Source organism: Trichosurus vulpecula, chromosome 3, assembly GCF_011100635.1.
Source record: "Trichosurus vulpecula isolate mTriVul1 chromosome 3, mTriVul1.pri, whole genome shotgun sequence".
In the NCBI taxonomy this organism is placed as follows: domain Eukaryota; kingdom Metazoa; phylum Chordata; class Mammalia; order Diprotodontia; family Phalangeridae; genus Trichosurus; species Trichosurus vulpecula.
In genome coordinates, this window is record NC_050575.1 from 295,559,124 (window position 1) to 295,584,161 (window position 25,038).

The 25,038-nt window shown below is 40.1% G+C and overlaps 1 protein-coding gene across 1 annotated transcript in view; it reads right to left on the minus strand.

Annotated features, from left to right (window-relative positions):
• Positions 1–2,444: 2,444 nt before the first annotated feature.
• Positions 2,445–25,038, minus strand: part of PIWIL2 (piwi like RNA-mediated gene silencing 2) — a 73,990-nt gene continuing 51,396 nt past the window's right edge. The window contains exons 15-23 of the mRNA XM_036748145.1: positions 23,998–24,111; positions 23,154–23,342; positions 16,036–16,137; positions 15,380–15,496; positions 14,832–14,920; positions 9,228–9,333; positions 4,304–4,557; positions 3,604–3,711; positions 2,445–2,867 (exon numbers count right to left, since the gene is read on the minus strand). Coding sequence (XP_036604040.1) covers positions 2,711–2,867; positions 3,604–3,711; positions 4,304–4,557; positions 9,228–9,333; positions 14,832–14,920; positions 15,380–15,496; positions 16,036–16,137; positions 23,154–23,342; positions 23,998–24,111 — 1,236 coding nt within the window. The 3' untranslated portion in view covers positions 2,445–2,710. The remainder of the gene's footprint in view (positions 2,868–3,603; positions 3,712–4,303; positions 4,558–9,227; positions 9,334–14,831; positions 14,921–15,379; positions 15,497–16,035; positions 16,138–23,153; positions 23,343–23,997; positions 24,112–25,038) is intronic.

Here is a 25,038-nt window from a genome sequence, read left to right on the forward strand (position 1 = left end):
AGGAGGGAATGAAGTATAAAAAACACATTAGAGGAAGAGAAGTAACATTCACTCCACATGGCTTATGAATAGTTTGACCATGTGGGGCAGTTTCTCTGTTGGCCATGGCCCCCACACCCAAATCAAGAGTGGGACAAGGGGAGATTCTTATAATTGGATGCGATCAAGCTGAACAGCTGGAACAGGAAGATCTAAATGACATCGAAATGTCCAGTGGAGGCACAACATAATGTGGGATCTATAGTGACAGGCAGCTCATGGCATCAATATTTCATATTGCTTTTGCAGGCTTATAAATAATGATGTGGTCAGAAACACTGAGAAAGACTCTAGGGCTGTGTTATGTAGTGATGTGACTAAGTAGAGAGAAAAAGCTTTATCTAGATAATCTAGTAAAGAGTACTGAAGATGAGGCTGGTGATCAGGACAAAACACCCACAATAAGAGGGGTTTATTTGTCAACTTATTTGTAGTTTTGTTTTGCAGGTGATGTTGTTCTTAATAAGTAAATAACTGGTGCCTCAGTTTCATCTGGTACTGTGATAAAACACAGTTCCTGCACCAGAAGGTGAAGCATCAGTGGTAAAAATCAAAATAAAACTCCAGTGGCTTATAGTCACTACAATATACTAGCACAGGCTCATTAGCCAAGAACTACTTGACATTCTGGAATAATGCTAATCAATCTATCATCTACTAGGAAAGTGCTTAAGTGTTTCATCAATCTTAAATAATAAATGATACAGTTTTTTTGCCTTCTACTTCTAATTACTCAATATTAAGACTGAAAAATAACACTAGGAAACTTGAAACAAAAAGTGAAGGCAGATTTTCATTACACTTAGGTATTGTTTTGAACTTTTCTGACTATATCAGACAGACAAGATCTTAAGAAATACAACTTAAAAGGAAAAATTCAAAATGCTTGCAGAGAGAATCAGATCAGAAAGCTATCTGCCAAGTTATAGACCAGTGATTCAACATGTTTAGTTCAATGTTCTTAAAATTCCAAATTCTTAAGCTTTTCTTCTCTCACTCCCAACATCTAATATAAACAGAAATGCACCCAAGAAATGACATGGCTCTCATCTCACCAACCTCCTGTGAACTCTACTGTGAACCAAAATATCTTTCTAATTTTGTTTTTCTAAAGAGTTTTTGGCTAAAGTTTCTTTCTCTCACAATTCACAAGTAAAATATACACGTCTCCTTCCTTCCTTGGGGAAAGGGCAAGATGAGGAAGGAAGGAATTAAATAAAATCAACTCTTTCAAACAGCAAAAAAACCCCCAAAAAACAAAAAAACCAATACAATACAGGTGAAAGACTGAAAGGTTAAGTGAGAGACCAAATTGGCCGTTTCAAAACAAAGGGGAGTACGTGCAAACATACTGGCATGCTCCTAATTCTAAAAAGGGAAGAAATATCAGCCTTCTTTATATACGGAAATTTTGATATCTGGACTTTCATGTGTAGATCGCATTTTTAAAAACTGCATTGCTAAAAAAAAATTTGTCCCAGCTTTAGAAAACTTCCAAGAAAATTGAATGGCCAACAAGCAGCCACTGTTCAAGGAATTAAATATTTCAGTTTTCTTCCACATATAAATAAAAGACTTGACCAGACTGGTGGGAAAGTTGTATTATACTTGAACATCCCTAAAAAAGGTATCCCATATGCCAAATGTCTCCCTTCCAGGTTCAAGAATCTTTGAGAAATAGATTTAACATATTATTAACTAAAATAAGGCAGAAGTATTTGGGGTTGGAAGGCAAAATTCAAAATAAAAGGATTTAAATCCCTAGGTTGGCAGTTCTAATGCTAAGCCCAACCAAAAGAACTAGAAAGCACATGAAACACCGAAATGGTCCATTTGAAATCTTTGGAGTGCCAGAGGTATCTAAAGTGAAGGCTGAAAACAGACTTTTAACACACCTCCCTCAATTCTTTTTAAAGGTGGAGGACCAGAGGTGAAGATCAGAGTTTTTTCAAGGTGATCTGGTTAGCTTTGCTGAACTGCTTTGTTCCCCCTCTTTTTTATCATTTGTTACAAGGCTGGCTCTCTGTGGGAGGGAAGGACAAGATCAAACAGTGGGAAATTTAGGTGATGTAAAAACAAAGATATTAATAAAAATTTATTAAAAAAATAAAATAGGCTTTTATGTCAGAAGTGTCATGAGAAATGCTTGCTGAATTGAGCCCAATTCCACAGAAAGGCTAAGCACCAGGTCAGCAGGAGCAATGCCTGTTTTAAAGAAACAGCTCTTTTTCCTTTCCCAATTGTCCAAATGTCTCCTTAAGGAACCTGCAATGACCACTTATTTTCTCACCTACTGCACCAGAAAGGATAATGGGGTTTGGAGAACTGAGCTGCTACAGATTCATACAGTTCTATCTGGCTTGGAGGCTCTTAAAAGTTTTTTTCTGTTTTTCCCAGACCTCCAAAAGTGGCAATGTCCTATCTCCTTCCCACATGGGGAGTGGAAATTTTCAAGTCACATTGGGCTGAAATGACTTACAATTTTCTTGGTAGTAGTGGATTGAAAAAATAAAATAAAATGAATACTATTGGGTTGAGGAAGGGGAAAACAGCAACTCAAAAATGCCACCTTTTGTTTCTGCTGATCCTGGAGAAGTCATAGCTGAGGTTTCTATACAAATCCAGAGAACTCATTTTTCTCTTTCCTTAACTTGCTTGCAGACTCTTTGGGTTACAGGAAGAAGAGCTTCTCACACAACTGGATGGCTGGTTCATGATGTAAGACTTGTCCAGACAAGAAAGCTAGCTTGTGGGCATACTTGCAGGGAGCTGGGACTCTGATGGTGCCAGGCCAATTCCAGTACATGTGGCAAAGCTTGAAAGTTAACCTGGAGGTCAACAACAGAACAATGCACTCAGAACTACTTTGTGCTTCAAAACATCTATTTGTCCAGTTGAGCACACCAATTATTGTACACCATCACATTCCCTAAGTTATTCTTAGGAAACTGAGAACCTGAAATGTGCTGCAAAGTTCTTAGAAGCTTTCCTAATTGTTTCCCTGCAGGGAAGATGTTTCTGGTATTACCATTAACTTAATCAGATGCCTTGGACAAATTAATTTACCTGTTGCCTGCCTCTCCTAGTCACCAAATCAATGAAACTTTCTACCAAAAACAAGTAAAATTCTTCCAGTCATCAAAATTTAATGATTTCAAAAAAAAGACTACAAACATGCTGAGAAAATTAAGTATTTTTGTACTGTCCAAATTTAAACTATATTTTTACCCCCTTGAAAATACTAATCAAAGATTTCAAGGAACTCAATTGGCAATTGTTCCTGTAATTGGCTCTATCTTAACTAGCTGGATCCAGACTTACTTCTAAAGCCACAATTCTCAAACTTTGAGATCTCAGGACCCCTTTACACTCTTGAAAATTACGTAGAACTCCCAATCAGCTTTTGTTACATGGATTACACTTGTAAATATTTACAGTATTGGAAATTAAAATGTCTTAGTATTATTTTGATAATAGTTTTGATCTCATGGACCCTACGAAAGAGTCTCTGACTCTCATGTCCATATTTTGAGAACCACTGACCTACAGTAAGAAAGGGCTCACCTCTGCATATGGTCAGGGCTCAAGTTTGCAGTGTTGAGGACGCATACGTAATGTGTAGGAATGCCACAGCCCTGCCGCACATGATGGGCAAGTAGATAGAAATCCACCCTGGCAAGAAAAATGATCAAACTTATAGCATGTTTTGCATTATAGAATCATAAAATCTCAAGAGTTGGAAGAGTTTTATTCACTACCTAAGCAGGAACACCCTCAATGCAACATCTCCCAAGAAGCCTGAAGACTTCTAAAAAATGAAGAACTCACTAAATCTTTAGGCAGTCCTGGAAGATTTTTGGATAGCTCTATTTTTTAGGTTATCTTATTAAATCACCTTTGGAGCTAAAAGAGATTTTGGAGATCTAGTTCAATCACCCCATTTTACAGATAAGAAAAAAAAGAGGACCCTGGTCCAGTGTCACTTCCTGGAGAGCTGGTAGATATTTACATCATCTCCATCTTCATCACAGAGAGAATTTATGCTTTCGTTAGCTTAGGGGAAATCTCTTTATCTCCATCAGTTTTCTCCCCAAGCACCAAAGGCAAGAGGCAGAAGGAAAAAGAGTGTTTTATATATACATAGCCTCTAAAAAAACCCTTCCATCCTAAATATAAAAAAAAAAGAATTTACCAAAATTGAGGGTCCTGCAAAAGCTGATCTCCCGCACTTCCCCAAAGGTGAGCTGAAAGACAGCCTACTCACCACTCTCTGCTTGTGATGGTGTGGTCCACCACAGTACCTGGGGAGGGAGTCACAAAATTGTCTGTAGCAGCTGAGTACAGGTTAGTGCTAATTTTTTTCTGGACCACAAACACCACCATCTTGGGTTGGTAGTTTTCAAAAGCTTCAAAGCACTTCTGTAACTGGGGGATCTCATAGCTGGTGACCGTCTTCAGCTGACCATCTGATACTCCATCTCTGTACACCACAATTTTCTCTGGCAGACAGTGGTTTACCTGAAGTGAAACCCCAAATAATACAAATTCCTTATTATTTCTGAGAATAGGGAACTCACCAGACACAGTACTCATTGCCAATAAAGATTCAAACTTGCATTTCTTTGGCATTTGACATCAGATAGATTTGAAAGACAGGTTCAAACATGGTCAGTTTTGCTGAAAAAAGTTCTTGTTCATTTCTAGACTTCCACAGGACATTGAGAGGTCAGGAATATCAAAAGGAGCCATCACACAGCACGCAAAGCTAAGCAAACTTGAGTCAAGCAGATCATTGGATCACAGATTCAGAGTTGGGAGGTTCCTGATTCAACTGTGTAGGAAAAGTTCAAAGGTTGGTCAGGAAAATGATGGTCCCAACTCATCTGCCTTGAACTTGGAGTTTATACTAAACCTTCATAATAATAATACCATTAATATTAGCTAATATTTATGTAGCGCTTGCTACATAAATGGCACTGTGTACCAGGCACCGTGCTAAGAGCTTTACAAGCATTATCTCGTTTGTTCCTTGCAACAGCCCTGGGTGGTGGGTGCTGTTATTATCCCTATTTTACAGAAGAGGAAACTGAGCTAAAGACAGGTTAAGGACCTGCCACAACATGGAGAACAAAACAAAGCTCTTCTTTGGCAGAGGCATACCAAGTAAACTACAACTAGCAAAGAATGGTTTATGATGGGGTTGTCTTCCCTAATCTGTCTCCCTCAGATTATTATGTGGCAAGCATACCCAAAGATGGAGACTCAAAAGGTGATGAAATAAAGCTAAATAAAACATTTTCATACTAGTCACCCTGCAAGATTATGGATGTTTAATTCTTTTTAGCTTTTATCTGGTATTTTATTTTCCCCCAGTTACATGTAAAAACAATTTTTAACATTCGTTTTTAGAACTTTGAGGTCCAAATTCTCTCCCTTTCCCCCTCCCCACCCCACTCCCCCAATGAGAAGGTAAGCAATTCCATATAGGTTATACGTGTGTAGTTATGCAACACATATCCATAAGAGTCATATTGTGAAAGATAACACAGACAAGAAAAAAAACTCAAGAAAAAATAAAGTAAAAAAAAGTATGCTTCAATATGTATTCAGACACCAACAATTCTTTCTCTAGGGATGGACAGCATTTTTCATCCTAAGACCTTCAGAGCTGTCTTGGATCACTGTATTGCTGAGAATAGCTAAGTCATAAACAGCTCATCATCTTACATGATTCCTGTTACTTTGTACACAGTACACTTCACTTTTCATCAGCCCATAGAATCTTTCCAGGTTTTTCTGAGAGCATCCTGCTCATGATTTCTTATAGTACAATCATATTCCGTCATAATCACATACCACAACTTGTTCAGCTATTTCCCAATTGATGGGCATCCCCTCAACTTCTAATTCTTTACCCCCAGAAAAGTGCCACTATAAATATTCTTGTACATATGGGTCCTTTTCCTTTTTGGTTTTTATCTCTTTTGGGATACGGATGTTTAATTCTTTAAAATTATAACTACATAAGACACCAGTGCATAACTTGGAAAAAAATGAAATGAAATATCTATCCAGTTTGTTGAATGTTTTGAGGTTTTTATTTTAACAGTAAAATATTTAAAGTTCCTTTCCTGTATGAGCTATAGTTCGCTATGTTTTTGTTGTATATATGTCTTTTTTTAATGGTTTACCTCACAATTCACTGGAAAAGGTATTTTTCGTTCTTGTTCAGTGCTGCTGAATCTAAAGTTCACTATTTCCATATGATTTGAAAGCACAGTTGGCCCAAACGGATAAAATTGGACAATTTCTGAATTTTATTCTGCATAATGCATTGCACAGAGTATACCTAAATTGAAAGTATATATGTACTTGAAATCAAAGGAACCTTGCAATGAATACTTTTGCTATATAACTACCTAGATTATATTTCATACTTTTATATATGTCTATAATATCACTTTCCTGAGAAACTCAACATACTTCATTTACAGTTACATAACTCATTTGCACATCCTGAGATAGCAATACAATGGAAAAGGCACTGGTTTTGAAATCCAAAGACTTGGGTTCAAATCCTGACCCTGTCACTTACTACCTGTGTAACTGTGGGCAAATCATCATACCTCTCTGGCTCCCAGAGTTTGTATATATGTAAAACAAAAGATTTAGCCTAGATGATCTCAAAGTCCCCTCTGGTTTTGAGCCTATCATCTTGTTATTCTTCTTATGCAAGAGACAGGGAAACAGAGGCACAAAGAAGTTATAACTTTCTTTGGTGAAGGTAAGAAATAGACCATTGAGTTATCTACTCTGGCTTCCTATTAAGATATCCCTTTTGTTGGTCAGCAGCCTTTACTGGACACAATGTGCAATTTCTGCCTTGTACAAACTTTAGTTACAAAGGAAATGGAGGACATCATTCCTAACCTCAAAGAATTTATAACCTAAGGTGACAATACAGATATGAAAAAAATAAATTTAAGTACAACTAATATATTACTGAATGCTACTCTACTTAAACATAAGGTACAGCTAGAAGGTACTGAAATATTGATTCTGTGAGCCCCAATGAAGAAATCTTCATCATCCACTATGCCTATGATGATCATATTCTGTAAATTAGAAAACCAGGGCACATGATACGTGTGATAAAGAATGTTCCTTTTTTTTCCTTTTTCTTAAAACAGGGAATACCCTGGAAAATCCAGGATGAATGGTCTTGCTTTCTTCACTGCTCCAGCCAGACCAATAACTCAACCCTCTACTTCACCAGATACTCATCATTTAAGATTACAGAAGTATGGGTGACTAGAAGATTGTGAGCTTTAAAACCTATGTATCATTAGGAGTTCTAATTTTATTTTGGGGCCATCAAGTGATAGTGAGGAGCAAGAGAGAAGTGGGAAGAGCACTAGATTTAAAATGAGACTTTGCTGTTTATGACCTGTGTGATGACTGGCAAGTTACCACCTTTCTGGGCCTGTTTTCTTCAACTGTAAAATGAGAGTGTTGGGCTTGGTGATTTTTAAAATCCCTTCTAGTTTTAAATCCCATTATAAAAATAGACATACTTCAATAATTTAAGGATCAGCATGGGTTCTCCCTCTAACACAGATCATAAGCCCTCTTTGCCTTAGCAGATGATCTTCATGAGTGGCATAGCACAAAAAACTCATCACTCTGTGGCCAGACTTCAGGGGATGGCTTTCCTCTGGTCCCCCCCGTCCCCTCCGGTAACAGGTCTATAGGCTATCCCAGGCTCACACTCAAAGGCTTTCCACTTTGGTCAGATCTGAAAGAAATTGTATTCTGAGGTAATGGAGTCAAACTTTAGTGGCAGTTATCAAAATATATTTAAGGAAAATGATCCTTCCTGCTATGTACAGCACAGAATGGAGGCCAAAAGGTTGGAGGCAGGTGGATTCGGCAAATGGAATGAATCACTGAGTTCAGAAAACAATTTTTAATCTAGGTTTATTTTAGTTCAACAATTTTAGAAATATATTTAAAATTTCCATTATGACACAATGGCAAAAAAGGATTTTTCTCCCAAAAGTTTTGGTTTGGTTCCTTGGTTCCATACTGAAAAACCAACACTGATAAACTATTGTTGGGCTTTGTTTTGAGGCTCAGCTAAATAGCAGGTTTATTCTGAATTTAGTACATGGCTGGACTCAGCTGCTGTCTTAGGCAGTAATTAAAGAGGGGGTTAGGAGCTGAAATAGGGCTTGGCTCTGAGAACAGAAGAGAGAAGCAGAGCCAAGAAAGAGAGAGGAAGACTTGTACCTGCAGTCACACCGTCACATGATGTAACAGAAAGAGAATGGGTCCTGCAGTCAGGAGCCCTGGGTTCGAGTTTATCTCTCTCTGCCTCTGTACAACTGAAACAAATCATTTACCACCTTCTCTATCTGTAAAATGAGATCCTTTTTAGCTCTAAAATGACAGGATGCTTCATAGGTCTCTTTACAGGAAGAAAGTACACTACAGATTCACTTCTGCTATTAGAATGATATCAAAATTTATTTGCAGGGAGTTGCGGTAGAAAACTTCACAAGCATGAAAGGAACAATTCCAGAGACCAGATTTAGTCTTAAACAACAATTCTGATAGCTTACTTTTCACAAGGACTAAACCCATTCTTACGAAGCCCAAGTCACGTAGATCAAGCCTTCCTTTGAACACCTCTATAACAGACTGAGAACATTCCCTGGCCACTTCTCCAGCCCAGTATCAGCTTAATGCAAGTTACGTGCCAATTCTCATGGTTCAGTATACTTTGAATATCTGGGTTAGGGTGGAGGGGTGAATTTATATTTGCCTTATGAAAAGATGAGAGGATTCAGCTGGCAATGACCTAGTCATAAGAGTCAAATAAATTTGTATGCCATACTAATTAATTAAATTAAGTCTCTGATAACAACAGTAGTACAAGGGCATAAGGTTGAAAACATGGAAAGCAATACTGCCAAACCGAAACCTTACTCCCCTTGGTTTGATATGCACCAGCACGGGTTGAAACCTTCTTGTTCAACTGTTGAACTTAGGACTGCCGGACTTTGAATCTGCTTAAGAAGTCCAATAAATATGATTTGGATTTCCTTCTACTAAATCATATTTCCTGTTAATTTACAGAGGTTAAGAAGGAAGAGATCCTGAAACTAGGAAAGTCTGGCTTTACTCACCTCATAGTACTTCTTTAAGGAACCCACCAGGCACAGTTTTAGGCTGTCCACGATCTCTTGATGAGGCATCTGGAACACCACTCGAGAATACCATTTGGTGAGGGAGCTGGTAAAGGAAAGAGAGAGAAGAGAAAATACATCAATAGAAGAAGTTTGAATCTCAGATACTGAAGGGAAGGTTTGGTAATTAACCAAACAGCATTTATTATATACCAGGCACTACGGGGGAGACAAAAAAAATTCTTAGTTCTTATTCCCAAAGATTTTACCGTCAAATTTGAGAGATTCACTTTAATTCAGCCAATATTTATTAATCTACTACGTGCAGTGCTAGGCACTGAGGATACAATGCTCCCTATTATTTTTATGGGCAAACAGAAACTTCTCTAGCACTTAAAGCCCTTCCCAGCCTAGTCCCCCTTACCTTTTCAGCCCACTTACACCTCCCAGTGCACCCATATTGGCCTTCCTGCTGTTCCCCCATGCTACCTAGATTCCATTTCATCCTTCTCCATCCTTTTCACTGGGGTTCCCCTGCCTAAAATGTGCTCTATCCTTACTTTTGCCTTTCAGAAGCAATCATTTCCTTCAAAACTCAACTCAAGCTCCTTCTACAACTTCCCTTTGGTCTAGATTACTGCCCTCAGTGTTCCTCTGCAGGCTTCAGACAGGGGTAAGAGTTGGAGCTGAGACCCCCTCCACTCCAAGGGTCAGCGCCACACTGCTCCTATTTGTTTATGAACTCGTTCCTTGCTCGGTGCATAGTCCATGGCGCACAACTGCTACCCACTCAGGAATGCCACTCTTGGATGGAGATCATCTCTCCAGTCTGCCTTCGATCTCTGACCAAGAACTGAAGAGCAGTAATAAACTGATAGCTGGGTGCTTGTTCCTGCACCCTGTGTGGGGTTCCAGTGCCCCATAGAGGTCTGGGATCTCGCTTTGCCCCTGTGCACAGCCTCTATCCTCTTTGAGTCCCTGGACACCAGAATGGTCTGGCATGGTATACTTTGGCCAGACTCCATTCCCATGATCCACAGACCCCTTCTGTCTTCCTATGTTGATGCAGGTTAAAAAATGATTCACTGTGACTTTTCCTTTAGTTTCCCCATTAGGATTTGGTCTGGTACATTTTTTTTTATCTGTTTGGAAGAGTTTTGTCGGGGGCACAGCTTGGTAAACTTCTCACCTCTATTCTGCCACCTTGACTCTGACTACTAGAGGGTCTTGAACAGCAGGCAATTTAATTTGGTTTTTGTCTGGTGTGGTGTGTGTGTGTGTGTATGTGTGTATGTACATACATGATATTATGTGATCAGATAAGTATGTGCAGGATGGGACTAAAATGGAGAGAGAGGGAAGGAGAATAGGGATACTGAAAGTAGGAAAACTAGTTAAGAATCTACTGCAAGAGTCCAAGTGAAAGACAATGAGGTCTTGAATTAGCATTACTATACCAAGTACTGTGTTACTATAATGCTTGGCACATAGTAGGTGCTTAATGAATGCTTGCTGATTGATAAAGAGGCAGCAACTCAGCTGAACTCACCCAACATTCCCCTTCTAACAACTTTAAAATAATCCTTTAAATCGAACTGTGGAGTAGCAGAGCCAACAAAAGGTCAAGAACTTAGGTCAGCAGGAGAGCTCTGCGATAAAAGGGTGACAGCTGACCCAGAGTGTACCTTGTGGCAGCAGCTGCTTTGGGCATTCTTAGCCTTAAGATGGTAAGGTGATTGGACAACTGGTTAGAAAGAGATCTTTCACAAGAGACTCTCGAGCTGACACTTGGCATTGGACCAGATGTTGTTTGGCAACTCCACTGACCATCCTCAGTTCTGGGTCACAATTTCCAGGCAGAGAGGACCACTTGTGGTCACTCACAAGGGAGCAACGGCCTTGATCACAGTTCCAGGGCAGGGAGGAACACTAGCACTTGCAGCTGCAGGGGAGCAGGGTAAAGATCATAATGAAGACCAGGAAAGCAGTGGCCAAACCTCTCCATGGATCATACCATCTTAGAAGCAACAAAAACTTGCAGACCTTCAGAACTAACTCTGAAAACAGCATCACCAAAAAGTCCCACTTAAAAATAAAGTTCAAAAGGCAAGAAAGAGGCTAGAAAATGAGCCAAAAAAATAACCTGACCATAAAAAAGCTACTATTGAGGCAGGGAAGAGCAAGACACAAACTCAGAAGAAGACACCACTGTGAGAACAGCTACAAGCAAAGCCTCAAAGAAAAATGCAAATTGTGCAGAAGTCCAAAAAGAATTCCTGAAGCAATGTGTGGTAGAGTAAAAATAGGAAAGAAATGAGAGTGATGTAGGAAAATTATGAAAAAGAGAATTAAAGGCTTGGTAAAAGAGGCATAAAAATACTGAAGAATTAACCTCTTAAACAGAATTAGCCAAATGACAAAAGAGGTACAACATTCATTGAAGAGGACTCCTTAAAAAGCAGAACTGGCCAAATGGATATCAAAAGACAATAAAACAAAGTCAAAATAATGAAAAAAAATAGAAGAAAATATGAAATATCTCATTGGAAAAATAACTGACCTGGAAAAGAGACCAAGGAGGGATAATTTAAGAACTAGTGAAAGCCATGATCAAAAAAAGAACTTAGATATCATATTTCAAGAAATTATAAAGGAAAACCCCAATATTTTAGATCCAGAGGGTAAAATGAAACTGAAAAAATCTACTTATCACTTCCTGAAAGAGATTTCAAAATGAAAACCCTAAGGAATATCATAGCTAAATTTCAGAGCTCCCAGATCAAGGACTATACCAACGGTATGAGGGAAACAAAGAAGAATAAAAGAAAATTTAGAATATATTATGTTAGCCCCAAGGCATAACAAGATTGCTGGTTTCTAATACTTGAAGTGATACTATCTGGCAGAAAGACTAAAATCAAACTGCATGGATCCATCAAGCACTTGATAGAAATTATAAGAACAACAATTTTGGCTTAATATAAGAATTTTGTTTGGAGTGGTACAAAAATGGATAGGCTGACCCATTAGGTTTCCCCCTTGCTAGAAATCTACAAGTTGAAGCTGGATGACTACTTTTCAGGAATGTTACCTGGGATGGGGGAGGGATTTTGAATGACACAGGTTAAATTTGATAACCTTTAAGGTCCCATTTAATTTCAAAATTTTATTAAGTCATATACCTTCACAACCCTCTAATCAGTGTTTCAAGGCCCCTCTGTCTTTGACTATTTAAAGAATATTTCCATTTGGGTGTAATACTTTTAACTCAACTTCAATTTAATTTATCTTCCTCTTTTTTATTTTTTAAATTTATCTTCTTTAGAAAACTGACTTCCCTGTCCAGATCTCTCATCTGCAGTTGGCAACAGTACTCTCTGGATAGAACAAAAACAGTTAACCAGGAGTGGAAAACCAAAGGACCAGCTAAATCTCTAAAGTACCTTAAGAATTACAAAGTGCTTTCCATTATTATCTCAAACCCTCATGAGGCTGGGAGGAAGAGCTCATGGAACTGGATGAAATGACCTCACCCAGATAGGATGACCTCAATAATAACAGCTTGCAGGTCTAGATCATGTGGAAGGTTTCAAAATGCTCCACATATGTTGTCTCATCTGATCCTCACCCCCCCACCCTGTTTTGGAAAACGGTGTCATCCCCACTTTGCAATTTAGGAAACAAGTGGAAAGAAGTAAAATAACTTCCCAGGGTCAGAGCCACTGCTCTCTATCCACTTCACTACTTAGTAGCCACTTAGCTGAATCTAATAAAATAAAATGGAAAGTTCTACATTTGGGTTACATATCACCTTCTATAGTACAAGATACAGAAGGCTTGGTGGTTCATGTGAAAGAGGTCTCAGGGCTTCAGTGGCCTGAAAGAGCTGTATGAATCCACAGCGTGAAATGACAATAAAAATGCTTTCCTAGGCTGCTTTAATAAAGCATAGCTTCTGAAATTAGGAGTTAAGCGTCCTGCTTTTTCTGCCCTGGTTAGAACACCTCTGGATTATGTTTGGATCTGGAGGTGACATTTTAGGAAGGGCATTGACAAGGTAGGCTGTGTCTTAAAGAAGGTGACTAGGATGATATGGGGAGCAGAGATCATGTCACATTAGGCCCAGCTTAAGAAGTAAGAACATTTAACTTAGAGAAGATTTATGGAAGAATGATATACATCTTCAAGAATTTGAAAGGCTTTCATGGAAAAGATGATTAAGATGTGTTTTGCATGGGTCCAGAAAGCAGAACTAGGAACACTGAGTAGAAAGATGCATAAGAGAGATTTAGGTTTAAAGTAGGGAAAAAATTCCTAGTAACTGGAGTTGTCCCAAAGTAGAACGCACTTAGTAGGTGGCATGTTTATACCTGTATCTCAACAACCTAAATGAAGATCATTACGCATCTAACTTTTACTTCCTATTCAAAGAAACAGATCCCTTAGGACATGGCTAAGGCTAATGACAATATATACACTTAGCTGGATGACCACTTACTAGAGGTATCTGTGGAGGGTTTCATTGGTCAGTTACGAGTTGGACACTAAATGGTCTCTGAGGTTCCTAACTCAGGGAAACATCAAAACTTGAGTCATCTTTATATTCTTTGGGCTTATAGTACATATTTATTGAAATTAATGTCTTATCTTAATTCCTTATATTGAGACTGTTATTAAATTTCATGAATTCTTTCTTCAAGATTTCTTTTGAATTGCCATTCGCAATACCCTAGTCTGGACTCACACTACTTCTCTAGTCGATTTTTACAATAGCCCCCTACATGCTGTAAAAGATGGGCCCTTAAAGGCCCATCTGACAAGTCTCTCCCTAGTTTAATCCTATTTCCCTAGTTATACACCAAAGTTTGGCTTCCCTAAATATTGCTCCCAGAATATAATTATATTCCTCTACTTCAAAGCCTAACATTGTAACCTGCTGTTTATCACTTTAACTTTAAACTCCCCTGACTGGCTTTCAAGGTTCTACAAAATCTGCCTTCACTCTACTTACCGAATTTTCATCTATTCTCCCACAAAACAAACTATCCGCTGCAATCATGAACATCTCACAGGGCCGTAGGATTAGAGCTAGAAGGGACTTTGGGGATCAACTAGTCGTGTGTCCCCCCCCGCCCTCACTTTACGTACAGATCCTGAGGGGGTGAATGATTTGCCCAAGGTCACAGAGGTGACAGTGAGACTCAAACTCAAGTTCTCAGACTCTACTCCAAAGATCCTTTTACTGCATCATGCTGCCTCTTCACCGTTTCTGGACCGTATCTTGCCGATTTCCATGTCTTCATCTCTGGTTCAGATTATTCCCCTAGCCTGGGATGTCCTTACTTATTCTGCAGGGCCCATTTCACAGATTACTTCCTCTGTTACTGAATATTACCGTCCAGAGAGATCTCACCCTCTTCTGAGTTACAGTACTCACCCCTTAATTATATAATGTCTTACAATAATTTTTCATATATGTTGGTCTTAGCTCCTCAAACAAGCAGAGTATCAGGCACATCACTGTGGTCATATAATAGCTGCCCATAGAACACATAACCAAAATCAGGTGAAACATTAGATGACCTAACTATAAGGAGCACTTACAGGCTGATGCTTGCAACAAAGCCAACCACAGAACGCATCCCCCTGCTGGGGTCATGATAAACATCCATCCCGATCACCATCAGTTGTTTCTGGGAGAGAAAAAGCATAGCCTATCATTTCCTCCCTTCATTTACTACCTGATCCCCAAAATATCCCATCCTTGCAACCTTTTTTTTGAGGGGGGAAGGCAGGGCAATTGGGGTTAAGTGACTTGCCCAAGGTCACACAGCTAGTAAGTGTGTCAAGTATCTGGGGCCACATTTGAACTCAGGTCCTCCTGACTCCAGGGCTGGTGCTCTACTCACTGCACCACCTAGCTTCCCCTAAAGAGCTATTTTTAAAAGCAAGAATGAGATAGATTATTACCTACCTGACTTCTACTTTCTATACAAACAGGTCACTCAGGAAAATGGCCAATGCTGATGACAAGCAGTGGAAGTAAGAAAGCTAAGAAGACTATGAAAACAACTATTTTGAACCCTTAGGGAGACTAATATGAATGGGTATCTCATTTTTATCCAGGAACTGGGTATCCAAGTTCCACTTACCAATGGAATGTCCACTCCCCAAAGTTCTCCGCCTAATTTACAGTTAATCTGGAGTAAAATTTTTTGGGCCACGCTCCATAGCTTGGTGGGCTGTGCAACAGTTCGGGCATTGATTACCTAGGACCAAAAGAAATTGAAAAATAAATAAAATACAAAAACCAGAACACCATCATTTTATGCTAATCTGATCAGAAATCAATACAAAATAATGACTATTACTTTTATTCAAGAAATTATAGCTGACAGATGCCATTATTTTATCAACAACCTCAACTTTGGGTTTTCAAGGGAAATAAACTTTCAAAAGGATCTCATGCAAAATGAGAAAATACTTCTGAGCAAAGCTGATGGAGAAAAATCACTTTTCTTTTTCAAAGCAAAGTCCGAATTGTCAAGAATCAGCCCTGTAAAACCAATCAGAGGTTTATCTTCTCAACAGGCAAAATTACTAACTAAATTTGGGCAGTAAGTTGAGCATTCCTGAAGGGATATATGCTGCTCATCTGGACCCCTCTAATCAAGGAGACAGTAACCAGAGCCAGTACACAATCTGAGTTCTGATCGTACTCTACAAAATATTTTCCTCCATCTCCTCCACATCCCAAAGAAATCTTGGGGTTGAGCTTCTTGATTCTCCCATGCTAACCCCAACTCACTTGTGAGGGCACTGGAGACTGCACACAGCACAGCTTCTTGATGGCCCCATACAGATCCTCTCGTGTGCCTGTGATGATGCAAACCACCATCTGAACTTTCCCCTTTGGAAGACAAAACAGACATGTTAGAATTCTGCACTGGAAAGCCAGGGCCTTTCTCGGGACCGTTATTTGGGGCATTCACTGCTCTGCAACAAAAAAGAGCCCTTAACGTGAGCAATAAATCGAGGATCCGAGGTTCTGAGTTTCTTAAATATTGGATCATCTCAGAGATTCTTCTGGATGGGAAGACGAAGGCTTTTTTTTGTTAGTCTGTTTTTTGTCTCTGTGGGCAGGTATCTCTGGAAATCCAGACCGGCCAAGAAACATTTTGAAGGCCCTACCCAGAAGGCCACTGTAATAGCTGTAGTGAGTGACAAAGAGTGGTGCTGAAGGCACTGAGATCTCAGCAACATCCATCAAGAATTAAAATGAGAATCCTAGAAGAACTGCCTTAATCTCTCAGAATTTCCAAGGATAAACTTTCTGGAGCTATTCATACTGGGAGTAGAGCTTTGAGGAATCCTGGCCTGGAAATTTATCAATCCAAACTTGAAATGTGTGAATGGTCACTTTGGGTCTTTAAGTACCAAACCAAAGAGTAACATGAAATATCTTCTACCACTTTCCTCAAGTGAGGGTCAGAAATCTGGAGCAGTGGGTGTTCATAAGCCTGCAAACTAAGAACGGTTTTTACATTTTAAAATACAACAAAACTTTATTTAAAAACATAAAAACCATTCTTACCTGTGACCTTTCAACCTCTGATCTAGAGCATGCAAATCACAATGCAGCCTGTAAAGAAATCTGGTATGGCCTCTTACGAACATAATCCTAAGGAACTCATTGCAGGAAGAGGGGATAAAGGACGGCTAGGAAAATGGCTAGTAGGGATTGGCAGGAAGACAATTCAAAGAGGTACGTACATGCACCTCAGCTCCATTCACCAGTGTGACTTCAATACGCATTTCTTTTTTTTTTTTTACTTTAATTTAATTTATTTATTTAACATATTTAGTTTTCAGCATTGGTTTTCACAAGAGTTTGAATTACAAATTTTCTCCCCATTTCTACCCTCCCCCGCAACTCCAAGATGGTGTATATTCTGGTTGCCCTGTTCCCCAGTCAGCCCTCCCTTCTGTCACCCCACTCCCCTCCCATCCCCTTTTCCCTTCCTTTTTTGTAGGGCAAGCTAAATTTCTACTCCCCATTGCCTGTGTATCTTATTTTCTAGTTGCATGCAAAAAACATTTTTTTTTTGTTTTTGAACGTCTGTTTTTAAAAACTTTGAGTTCCAAATTCTCCCCCCTCCTCCCTTCCCACCCACCCTCCCCAAGAAGTCAAGCAATTCAACATAGGCCACATGTGTATCATTATGTATAACCCTTCCACAATACTCATGTTGTGAAACACTAACTATATTTTGCTCCTTCCCAACCCCTCCCCCTCTATTGAGTTTTCTCCCTTGACCCTGTCCCCTTTTGAAAGTGTTTGTTTTTGATTACCTCCACCCCCATCTGCCCTCCCCTCCATCATCCCCACCTTTTTTTATCTTCTTCCCTCTTCTTTCCTGTGGGGTAAGATACACAACTGAGTATGTATGGTATTCCCTCCTCAGGCCAAATCTGATGAAAGCAAGATTCACTCATTCCCCCCTCACCTGCCCTCTCCCCTCCTCCCACAGAACTGCTTCCTCTTGCCACCTTTATGCAAGATAATCCACCCCATTCTATCTCTCCCTATCTCCCTCTCTCAATATGTTCCTCTCTCATCCCTTAATTTGATTTTATTTCTTTAAGATATCTTCCCTTCATCTTCAACTTACCCTGTGTCCACGCTCTCTCTCTCTCTATATATATATATATACACACATCGATATATACATACATACACATTCACTTATACATATATACATAAACATATATATATATATATATGCATATTCCCTTCAGCTACCCTAATACTGAGGTCTCATGAATCATACACGTCATCTTTCCATGTAGGAATGTAAACAAAACAGTTCACCTTTAGTAAGTCCCTTGCAATTTCTTTTTCTTGTTCTTTTTCTTGATTACCTTTTCATGCTTCTCTTGATTCTTGTGTTTGAAAGTCAAATTTTCTATTCAGTTCTGGTCTTTTCACTGAGAAAGCTTGAAAGTCCTCTATTTTATTAAAAATCCATATTTTGCCTTGGAGCATGATACTCAGTTTTGCTGGGTAAGTGATTCTTGGTTTTAATCCTAGCTCCATTGACCTCCGGAATATTGTATTCCAAGCCCTTCGATCTCTTAATGTAGAAGCTGCCAGATCCTGTGTTATCCTGATTGTGTTTCCACAATACTCAAATTGTTTCTTTCTGGCTGCTTGCAGTATTTTCTCCTTGATCTGGGAGCTCTGGAATTTGGCGACAATATTCCTAGGAGATTTCTTTTTGGGATCTATTTGAGGAGGCGATTGATGGATTCTTTCAATTTCTATTTTGCCCTGTGGCTCTAGAATATCAGGGCAGTTCTCCTTGATAATTTCTTGAAAAATGGTATCTAGGCTCTTTTTTTGATCATGGCTTTCAGGTAGTCCAATAACTTTTAAATTATCTCTCCTGGATCTATTTTCTAGGTCAGTGGTTTTTCCAATGAGATATTTCATATTGTCTTCCATTTTTTCATTCCTTTGGTTCTGTTTTATAATATCTTGATTTCTCATAAAGTCACTAGCTTCCACTTGCTCCAATATAATTTTTAAAGTAGTATTTTCTTTGGTGGTCTTTTGGACCTCCTTTTCCATTTGGCTAATTCTGCCTTTCAAGGCATTCTTCTCCTCATTGGCTTTTTGGAGCTCTTTTGCCATTTGAGTTAGTCTGTTTTTTAAGGTGTTGTTTTCTTCAGTGTATTTTTCAGTATTTTTTTGGGTCTCCTTTAGCAAGTCATTGACTTGTTTTTCATGGTTTTCTCGCATCCTTTTTGAGCTCTTCCATGGCCTGGGAACAGTTCATGTTTTTCTTGGAGGTTTCTGTTGTAGGCTCTTTGACTTTGTTAACTTCTGTCTGTATGTTTTGGTCTTCTTTGTCACCAAAGAAAGAATGCAAAGTCTGAGACTGAATCTGGGTGTGTTTTCGCTGCCTGGCCATATTCCCAACCAACTAACTTGACCCTTGAGTTTTTCAGCGGGGTATGACTGCTTGTAGACTAAAGAGTTCTATGTTCCACGTTTGGGGGGGATGTGCCAGCTCTGCCACACCAGCACTGCTTCTTCCCCAAGAACCCCCAACCCGGACTGGGCTTAGATCTTCAGCAAGCTGTGCACTTCTGTTCTGATCCGCCACTTAATTCCTCCCACCAGGTGGGCCTGGGGCCGGAAGCAACAACTACTGTAGCTGCCCCACCTCCGCTGCCCCTGGGGCTGGAAGCCAAACCACGAACTCCTTCCACTCCCACCTTCTCCGCTGTCTTTGGTGTTTGTGGGTTGAGACGTCTGGTAACTTCCGCAGTTCACTAATTCAGGGCGCTAGGGCCCGCTCCGCCCGGCTCCTGGTCTAGTTGGTCCGGGTCGCTCAGGCTGGGCTCTGCTCCACTCCGTTCCCAGCTCCCAGCTCCGTGTGGGATAGACCTCACCCAGAGGCCATCCAGGCTGTCCTGGGCTGGAGCCCTGCTTCCCTCTGCTGTTTTGTGGGTTCTGCAGTTCTAGAATTGGTTCCCAGGCATTTTTTATAGGTTTCGGCAGGGAGGTCACGCTAGTCCCTGCTTTCCAGCCGCCATCTTGGCTCCGCCCCGCAACATGCATTTCTAAAATCCGTAAGTGCCTCTTTCTAAATTCCAGATTTCAAAAGAAACTCCACAAGTACCCTCATCCTTAATTTTGTTAAGAAAGGGAATAGTTTTTCTATCAAAATCGCCTACATCTTAATGCTTAAAACTATAGAGTAAGGTATCTGCACGTATAAAAAATAAAATGACTCCTTAACAAATAACTACTACTAACAGCGGTAAGGGAAGGAAGTTATTTCTCAGGGAATAAATGCCCCCATTCTATAACAAAATACTTCCCTAATTAGGCAGAGAAAAAATAAAGCAGAATTAGAATCTGCTTGCCTTAAGAGAGGGCAGAAAGACCAACAGGGCCAATGTGAAGGTAAGTTAGATAACGCTTATGCTAGGAAAAAGTTGTTCTCCAGGTGGCATGAGTATTATGGGAATGTGCTCTCTCCAAAGAGTGAAAACAAAATGGATACTATAGATGACAGACCATGATTAATACACCAAGGAGTGAATTCTGATACTGCCGTAACAATATTCTTAGGGCTTAGCACAATGCTCTTCACAGAGCAGGCACTTAAAAATCTGTTGTATTGTAACAAACTATTCCCTTTATAATCTCCTGTTTCACTAAGCAGACTAAGGCCATGTTATGTGGGCTCCCTCAGCTTTCCTCCATTCGTTTAACCATCTTAGTATCTTTAGTCCATTCTCCTCTCTCGCCACAGAATAGAAAATAGTGCTATTTTGCATTAAGGCTAATATTCTACTAGTATCCCTGATTCCTTTCCCTCTAAAGCCTGATTCTAGCAACATTCCTCCTTTTGCACACATCTTCAGTCTTCCCCTCTTTACTAGCTCCTCATCTGCCTACTTTGATTCTTGGGTTTTCCTAATCCTAAAAAAGCCTTCCCTTCACATGCCTACCATTCACTTCCTTCTCCTTCACTGCTACCTTCATTGCCAAATTTCTTGAAACAATTTTTACCCTTGATATCCCCTTCCTGCTTCCTCATGTGCCTGTAACCAGGTCTCCACCTCCCCATTCAGATTCACAGACTGTCACAGAGCTAGAACTTAAACCTGGCCTCCTGACTCCATGTCTTTCATCCTCTGCACAAGGTGCCTCATGGGTCAAAGAACACCCAGACCGCTGACCAAGTCTCCCACAACCTTTCTGCCTTGAATGCAGCTTTGCCCTCGCCCGTCTCCTCCTTACCCTCTCTCTCATTAGTAGGTCAAGTTGTGACCTTTATCTTCAGCTCTGGAACACTATGTACTGCCTACGATCCAGTCTATCCAAAACTCAGCTGTTTCTTCTGAACAGCCAGATGCCAATCCCCATCTACCTCTGTGAACTGCCTCACCATTCATCTGCTCACCTCGGGTGCCAATACTAGAGCAGGGGCTCTCCCTGTTACTCATCTCCATCACTGCAACAGTTTCTTAGCGAGTTTTCCTGGCTCCACTGTCTTCTCCCTGCAATCCATCCTTCCAGTTTCCAAAGCAATCCTCCTGGAGCACAAATCTCTTCAGGACACTCCTCTGTTCAAAAACGTCCACAAATCCCTATAGCTTCCTGAGTAAAGTTCAAACCCCTTTGCCTGCTATTCAAGATCCCTTATTCTGCTGCCACTCTAAATCCCCAGCTTCATCCCATGCGGCCCCTACATGTTGTACTCTACACTCCAGACAAAATGGACTATTCTCTGCCATCCAAAGAAACACTATTCTTTTGTAAATTAAATTCTGTTTCATTTTCATGAAGATCTGCCTTCTTTTCCTCCCATCTTCTATGCATTCCCGTTGGGCAAAAAAGAAAAGAAAAGAAAAGAAAAACAGAACTCCTATTACAAACATATAGAGTAAATCAAAACAAATTCTTGCATTGGCCATGTCTGAAAAAAAGCTGTCCCATGTATTGTGGGTCCATCCTGATCTCAGAAAAAGGATAGCATGAAAAACACTGTTTTCATACCTCCATGCCCCTGTTACACTGCCTGTGCATCAAGGTAACCCACCTTTATCACTGCCCTCATCAGACTTAAAGCCACTTCTCAAAACCTGCTCCTTTCCCTCCTTTCCCTTGAGCTGGTTCACCAACTGCTTAACCAGTCAAAAAATTGTGTGTGCCATTACTTGCTTGACTACAAAAGTTTTTTACTGCTAGCTAATCAGTGTACTTGTCTGATGGGCCAGTCTAGACTAGCACAATATGAATCCTGAACCAGGGCAGGCTGTAACAGCTAAGCAACAAACATCACAAAATGGCTCCTGGCACCAACAGCTCTATTCCAAAGGGATTGAGGGGATTAAGACAGCAAGTGGTTAATTGTGGGAATAGAATGTACCATACTGACTCCATCTTGTGACTCAATTCTGGAGCTAGTTCAGTTCCCTTTCTATTCAATCATGGGTCTAGTGCAAATTCTGTCTTGTAAAAAAAGTTTATTCAATTATGGGAACTAGGAGAAAACCTTATTGCATTGTTTGAACCTAGCCCTGTCATGGCTAGGAAGCTGGACCGCTTTAACCAAGGAGCTAGGCTGTGCTGACCAAAAACCCAGTCACGTCCAAAGACTGACGCCAGGAATCCTCTCACAATCGTACATCTCAAGTGACCCATACGTATGTCTCATCTGGAAACTGGCCCTGGACTGATTGGTCAGTTATTGCTTCCGTGTTACTTTGACTGTTTGTGGACACCCGGGGGGAGTGGGACACCTCTTTTTCCGGATTCAGGGAATTGCCCCTGTTTGCTCTCCCCCTCCCAAGTTGGAAAGTCCCCAATCTTTCATCCCATTAGAAATCAGATTGCCTAAAGTTTTACTGTTTCTTTATCTGATTAATTGTTTTTAATGTATAATTTTAATGTATAAAAGTCTGTCTCCAGCCCTAAGCTGAAGAAGGGGCCTGGTCCTAATTTGTCGGGCAATTGGCAGATGCTGCTTAGTGAATCAATATGTTCAGATCAAACCTTTGTCTCCTCAGTTATTTCATCTGTCACTCACCACAGTTCTTAGCACACCCAATTCCTCATAACGAATAGAAGCCAAATCTGGTGCTCTCTCGGACACTAAATTTTAACACCTGAAGCTAAAGTCTATAAAGAAGAAAGACTGCAATAGGGTGAGGGAATGAGAAAGACGACAACAGCGAAAAGCCAAAAAGGCCAAGTGTATCTGCATGTATATAATATTTTAAGTAGATATGAGCAAGACAGATTCTCATGTATTACTAACTTAAGGCTAATAAAAGCAAGTAACTTTAGAATAGGTGACTATTATGAATACAATTTTTAAAGGGTTATAAGTCGAACATATTTACCTCAACTCCCAGCACGGATTTAATGGTTCTAATGTAGGTCTCTATCCGGTCATCCTTCAGTTCAATCCAGGCAGGTGGGCTCATTTGCATACCAATGGGGCCAGCTATCTTCTCCAACATAGCAACCAACTCTCGGGCTTGGTCAACAGCTCTCTTTGGGTAAAACAGTGCCCAGAAATGCATAGGAACCTAGCAATAGCCACAATGTTTAAGTATAGCATAGGTCTGCAAAGTAGGTCTTATAAGTAGACATAAGAAAACACTCTTAAACGGTCCAAGCTGACTGTCTGGAGGCCCTTTTCGGGTCTTTGATCAGGACAATGCATATATATTCCTTACTCTGTGCTTAGGTCCTGTCTTACCTAACTTCTACCATGGAATTGCTGTACTCTATCAGATACAGAGCTACTAAGACCAGGTAGCCAGCAAAGCATATTTTCCCTACTGTCCTCTCCCACAAACTGCACTTTAATATGGTGGCTAACTCTGGATACTAGTGACGCCTTTTTTATATCCTTAGAAGAAGGAAGTGTAGAAGAGGGCAATGGACTCCCTTGTCAGCCGTAAGTGCAATTCACTCACTGTCCTTCAGCCAGACCAGCAGTGAGTCAACACGATGGCTCTCGTTCACTTTGAGGAACCAGCAGTAGGTGACAGTACTGCTTCTGCCTTACCAGCCAAGGATTTAGCATAGGAGGGGAGTCCTTTGGGACAGGAATTCAGAATCCACAATTTACCATTTGGCTGACAGTTTCTTTACAAAAATGGCAACAAAATCTTCTTGCTTCGTTTGTCAGAGCCAGGTATGCTAACATTCTCTTTGTCAGTGTGACAAATTACTTACTGTTAAAATGGAAGCTTCTCGGGTTACTTCCTTAGTCCAGTTTAATTCCTGAGATGTGATGAATGAACTGTTTCTCAAGTTTATTCTTTCCATTGGTAGAACACGCCCTGAAATCTAAGTTTAAAAAAAATAAGTCTAAGGAAGAAACGACCCTAAATCACCTCTATGTATGTTTGACATTACCCAAAAGAGATGTAGGCAGATCAAATACAAAGTACTGATCCCATTATGAGTTTTGAGACTGGCAATTTCAGGATAAACACAGTCACTGAGTCAGGAAAAACAAGGAAGCTGTTAAGGAATGTGTGAATTTGAACCTGGGCATGCAATCACCTTCCAAATAGAGATGAAATTTCTAGGGAATTCCCCCGACCCCCCACCCTGCACCTCCAGCAATGCCCCCAAGAGACATCCTTACTGACGCCAGAATAAGCTTTCTTCATGCTACCCCTCTGTCCAAAAGTTTCTGGAACTCCCTAGAGCCTCCTGAGTGAAGTTCAAATGTCTCTGCCTGGTATTCAAGGCCCTTTAAACCTATGCTAGCCTAACTTCCCAGTCTTGTCTCATGCTGCCCCCACCATGCATTCTACACTCCCAAAATGAACTATTCTCCACCATCCAGAGAAACACTGCTTTCCAGCCCCCTTGCTTTTGCACACATTGTCTTCTGTGCTTTGAATGCCTCCCTTTTTCCTCTTCCTGCCCAATACATGTAGTCTGTCTCACATGATACTTCTTCCATGAAAGTTTACCTGATCCCTACTTAGTTAACCTTTTCCCTCAGACCTGACGAACACTTCATTTTTCAAGTTATGTGATAATATGAAAAGTATCACATGCTATGTATTATAACCACCTAAGAGAAAAGAAATCTTTTTAATTAGAACCCACTGGTGCTTTACATGGAGATAGCAACTGGATTCCTAAGGATTTCTTCAAGGTAAAGAGATGAATAAGCCTTTCAAAGAATAAATACTGAAAGGAAAGAAAAAGCAAAGGGGAAAAAGAGTATGTCTCATAGTGCAATATTTTGTGAAGTTA